This window comes from Cryptotermes secundus, unplaced genomic scaffold, assembly GCF_002891405.2.
Source record: "Cryptotermes secundus unplaced genomic scaffold, Csec_1.0 scaffold666, whole genome shotgun sequence".
NCBI lineage: Eukaryota > Metazoa > Arthropoda > Insecta > Blattodea > Kalotermitidae > Cryptotermes > Cryptotermes secundus.
Genome location: NW_019731229.1, coordinates 402,310 through 408,024, shown reverse-complemented (window position 1 = coordinate 408,024; position 5,715 = coordinate 402,310). Strand labels below are relative to the sequence as shown.

Below are 5,715 nucleotides of genomic sequence, written 5' to 3'. Positions count from 1 at the left end.
ATACAAACTCTCAACCTCTCGTGTAACTTGTTCTGTCGATTAACAATTACTTATCGCTAATAGTCATAGCTTTCCTTATGATACAGCTAGCGTGTACATCAGTAATCTGAAATTGGCGATTTTTATCAATGCATAACCGATGTAAGTGCTTGTTATGATAATACAATACTTGTCCAACCTCTGTCTCTTAGGAGATGTTTACAAAAGTTATCGAATCCGTCTACTTCCTGATAACAATTACAATGTGTGGAGCAAAAACCTCAAGCACAGTGAAAGAAACACTGCTCAGATGTTCTTGAGAATATAAAAACATTTTTGTCATGAAATAGGCTTCTGTTAAGGCTGATATCATGCTGTCGCATGTATAAATATTGCAAGCATGGATTATTTGTACATACATATTTTTTCTTTCAGGAAAACTCCCGTCTACTGACTGGCCAACCCCCTGCACAGACACTACCTTCTCCAGGCCAGATGAACAGGAGCAGGGCTATCAACATTGACCGATTTTCAAGGGTCTTCTTTCCACTTCTATTCGCGATTTTAAATGCTACCTATTGGGTGTTGTTTGCAGAGTTCTTGTAACCTGAGACCGCTACTGCTTCCAGAGGTTTCTATGTGCAGAACAACAGGACAAGAACCTTCACCTCTGATATTAATTTCAGGGCGATGGGTGTTCAGATTGTGGTCTTCTGGGTTGTATTAGCGCGTAATCTTGTAGGTAGAAATCAACGTTTCAGATAAGTATGCTGCCTTTCTCTTCATTTTGAAATATGGTACCTACCTAAGTGACTACAGAGAGGAATGACCCAGAAGACCACAATCAAAACTAGTTTTTGGCAGTTTTATTTGGTTATTGTATAATGGTATATAAAAAATTAAGGTCATATAGCTTCGGATCGGGTATTGTAGGATTATCGTGAACACTGAGTCAGAAGGAACTTAAGAGGGCAGCTGTTGTCGTTTATTTTGAGGTACCATCCCAATAATCTCCTGGAAGCCATGAATAGTATTTAAATCTCAGTGAGTATAGCCTATCACCGGCTAAAATTCGATAATACATACCTTCAAAATGCAAGTCAGCCATGTCACCAATGTTTATTTATTTCATTTTAATTTTTACCATATATATCAATGTTGACGTTGGCTGTGTTCTTGAATCTTTGTACCGTGCGGATGTGGGCAGTGTTATAAACGTTTCGGAGGTACAATTACGTCATCATTACGGTCGAAATGAGCAGTTGCTTGAGTGTTTTCTTTGTATACAGATTTTGGTCCAAAATACAAACGAGGGGGAGGGGGGGCTTGTGCCTAGCCCGGGCCAGTAGGGAGAATGGGCAAGGAAATGTTATTAAACGTACCTTTTTATGGTGAGCAAGTACACAAAGAAATCTTCCGAAATTGTTGTTCCCAAGCGGCCACCATTACTGCTGCCCAACGGCTCATGTTACTGCATCATTTACACGTGACGCCATAACAAAAAGACTATTCGTTAATCCAGCCCTTATTTGCCACTTACAGATAAAAAAAAATGTTAAATGTAGGGTCAAAATGGAATAGATATTTTTCCTTTCACTTTATTGACACAGTACAGTTTCTGCTTCTCTCTTTTGAGGCATTTAATTTAGATTGCCTCATGAGTAAATAAAATCAACCCGCCAAGGGTCAATTATGGCACCCAATTTTAAGTTCCCTTAGGATACTTACTGTCGACTCTCTACTCTAATTTGAAATAATTAAAGTAACGACGTAGCCAGTGTTGTGTATGTCGGAAGAATTTATACATTGCTATAATAGAGATAAAAATTCTTTTTGAGCAGTCGCGACAGAAAACTTTGTGTCTATGTCGTTGGTATGGACATCAAGAATGCTTTACTCTTCAGCAAATATTGTTAGTGTGGTCAAATGAGCTTGGCGGATCATGTGTAATGCATGCATACAAAAATGCTTAACAAACTTTAATCGAAACACCTGAAGATCATCTGGGGGCCACAGTTGTAGACGGTAGGACAAACGAACATTTAGGATGCTTTAGGATGCAGACTGGACGCATCTGCCCGGGATAAGGCCCAGGGTTGAAGTACAATTAAGTTTCATATTCTGAAGAGTAGAAGATAGTATCGATTAGCTGGACGATTATTAGCTCCTCAAAAATAACCCAGCTCAATATAGTCATTTGATGAATTGTAAATGTCTTTAAAATTGGAGTTGGCATGAAATAGGAAAGAAAATACATTTGGTACACACACATGAATGTATACAATGTACGTGTTGTTTACTTGGTCTCAAAATTCCAAAGAATTATTTTATATCGCTACAATCTGTCCCTAGAATTATTACACTGAACCAGTGTTTCGTTGTACATAGTACTATCACTTTACTTCCATCATTAACTTATCGTAGGTTATGTGGCGTTAGTTACTTGTTTATGCTTACACAAAGAAACAGAGCAAGAGGATTACGAATGGTGAATCCTGTAGGATGTGGACGAAAGCCCTCTCTGCTTATACAGAATTTAACTGAAAAGTAGGGGCAAACTCTGGGAACGAGTTCCAAATACCACACCAAGAAAAAATGACCATATTAACATGTGCCCGGAAACATTCAATTTGTGAGGTACAGCTGAATGAGTACATTTATAATGACCCTCCATGAGATTTAATGTACGCCTCTACACGTCTCATGGTCCACCGCCGCATCCGTTCAAAAGTGCCCGGTTAGTTCCGGATAGTCTGACAGTCATCCGTAATGCGATGGTGAGGTGCTTCTTCGTTGTCAAAAGGGGCTACATACACAAGGCATTTTAGGATTCCCCACAAGTAAAAAACCAGAGGATTTAAATCTCGCGAGGTTGAAGACCATACAGTGGGTCCTTCTCTACTTATCCATCGGTCATGGGAAGTGTTATTGTGGACATCTTGCACAGCAGCGCTAAAATCTGCCGAAGCCAGAACACCATCATCATGTATGTACCACATTCTTTCAGCTATAACTCACAAATTATATCAGTTATACCCCCTTTATGTAAGTACTCTATTTCCACCTTTGATAGGGGGGCGTTTTTGAAAAAAAAAATGTGGGCTTAAGAGTTTGAAGCCCTGGGCTTGGAAAGCTGAAGACTGAAAAGCAGAAGTATCGGGAAATGGAAGTATATTGCGATCGCTTTTGAACACTGTTTTGGGCATTCAGGTTACTTAAGAGGTTGGGAAATTCTTCACTCGCTCTACGATTATTAGCTTCTCAAGAATGGTTATGCTTCATGCAGTACGATGGTTATAATAAAAATGTTTGCGTTATCACTTTTTTTTTATTTAGAATTATTACGGTTTAGCATTACCCAGGAGAGTGGCATTGTCGTAATTCAGTTTATGTAACAATTACTCGTACCATTAGTTTTGATCCAATCGAAAAAGAATGTTACAAGGAAGACTAATAATACCGAATTACGTATGTTCGACCTTCAGTCACGTAAAAATTAAGTGTCGGAAAATTGTACACATATCAATTGTGAACCACCTCTTTCAAGATACCAATTATACACATGATATAGAAGCCTCTAGAAGTAAAGAAACTTCATATACTCTATAGTCGAATTCTTTCATATCCTACAGTACAGTAATTCACTGAGACGTTTTAGTCTAATCAATGGCCAGCGCATACTGCTAAAGTAACAAGTTCAGACATTTTCTTGTGGTGGAAAACAGCTGTGGGTTCGCGGAGTTACATCATATCTACTGAATATTAAGTATTATTGGAAATACAAGTTCTTGTAAATTATCCTAACAATATTTTATTGGCGTTTTCAATTGATTTAATCCTTCCAGCCTTCCGGCCTTGGGGTCGACTCAGCCTCTAACAGTGATGAATACCAAGAATATTTCTGGGATAAAGGGCGGACGGCCAGTGCGTAAGGTTGACAACCTTACCGCCATCTGTGAGCAGATTATCTAGAAAATGTGGATGCCTCAACATCTCAGAATCCTATGGGCCTCCTCTGCCCGTTGCAGGGATAATTTTACCTTTTCCCCCCAAGAATACTTGTTGTGCAACATTCTTTATTTGTACTGAGAATTTACAGGTAGTCATAGTTAGGAAACATGTAGGCCTAATTATTACTTCAAAAATTGATATGCTATGAATATGGTTGTTACTGATCCAGTTTTAACTGAATGATATATTCTATTAATTGATTAAGCTACCAATTTATTGATCAGAGAATAGGAACATATTTTGATCATTCGCTGAGACAGTTTTGTAAGAAATAATTTGTATCAGCTATCTAGAAAGCGATGTTCTTTTCAGGCAGTATCATTCAACTAACCATGAAATTTTTAAGCTCATCTCGATGCGTCTTATAGATTACATATATAAATGTGTTGTTTCACTACAGAAAAATTCGACAGCAAAGTCAGCCACTCGAAGTCTAATAGAGTTTCCTGTTGCATCTCTTTTACTAGTGTGTATATATGCATGTGTAAGAGGAGGCTTAAATACAGAATATTCTTAAATGTAAGATGTCGGATATATAACAATTTTGTTCGTCCGAATTACTTTTAATTCCCATGGCCATGAGATCAGGGGGACTTTGAGAGAGTGGATATTATTTCTAATTAAAAACAAAATTTTTAGCCATATGCATTAATGATAATATGAAATGAGGTCTACATATTAAATACCTAAGTGCCAACTCAGTAAAATTTTTTTCATTGGGCAATCTATTAGGGATGTAGTGAGCCCATTTATGGTAAGGAATACTCATTTTGCATGTTTTCGCTTTCGTTTGAGGTACGGTTTCTTTCTGCAATTGTGATTCTGAAGACGAACGCATTTTTAAATTTTGAAAGAAGACTGTAGGAATACTGAGTGATGTAGGGTGATATATTTCACACGGGAAAATTTTTAAGGATTTATATAATAGTTCCTATGGTTTGCATGTATTTAATACGAAATATTTTGTTATATTAAAATAAAGAAAATAAGTAAGAGAAACAAATTCGTCACAATTCATACAAGCCAGTATTGGATCGCCATGTTCAGTTTTGCAGAACCAGTACTCCAGAGAAGAGTGCAGCCAGCAAGGGAAATTAAATATGCTGTAAACTCTTAGTTCAATTAGGAAATTTTAAAATACAATAGGATTGTAAGAGAGAGATGAGAGCCTTTCTGCTACAATATACATTCTGCTGTGTAGAACAATATGTGTATTTTTAACTGATAGAATCTGTGCTCAAATATGTTTGTTTTTATGTAAGATGAATTTTCTGATATTATGTTGTGCTTCTTTCAAACTCAGCTGAAATTTGAAATTTATGTAAATTTAGGGCTAAGGATCTTAACTGTCATGTCCCACGTCAATAGTTAAAAAAAAAGGAGAAAATAAAAATATTGAAGAAAAAATTAAAATTATTTCTAATGTTGTCCTTAGTTTTCTTTGATGCATCCTGTTTCAATAAATTACGCTTTGAAAAGTAATATTTTCTGTGAAACAGTAATATGTGAATGTTGATAAATACTTTACCCTAGTTTCACGAATCATGGAGACTTACCTATTTGGTTAGTACTGAGGAAATTCCACTATTGTGCTTAGGTTACTGAACATTTAACTTTTTAAGTAAATTCGATCGAAACGTTAACAGATATAGAACCGCGAATAAGCATATTAATTGGGTTGACCGAAATTCACAAATATATAAAAGGAATATTTAATTAAATAAG

General features: G+C 36.6%; 1 protein-coding gene across 2 annotated transcripts in view; it reads left to right on the top strand.

The window, feature by feature from the left end:
• The window catches only part of LOC111866590 (glycine receptor subunit alpha-3), a 28,365-nt gene extending 24,521 nt beyond the window's left edge, over positions 1-3,844 (top strand). For both annotated transcript variants that reach the window (XM_023855688.1, XM_023855689.1), the window contains exon 11: positions 415-3,844. In XM_023855688.1, the coding sequence (XP_023711456.1) occupies positions 415-585 (171 nt within the window). In that variant the 3' untranslated portion in view covers positions 586-3,844. The remainder of the gene's footprint in view (positions 1-414) is intronic.
• Positions 3,845-5,715: the final 1,871 nt, after the last annotated feature.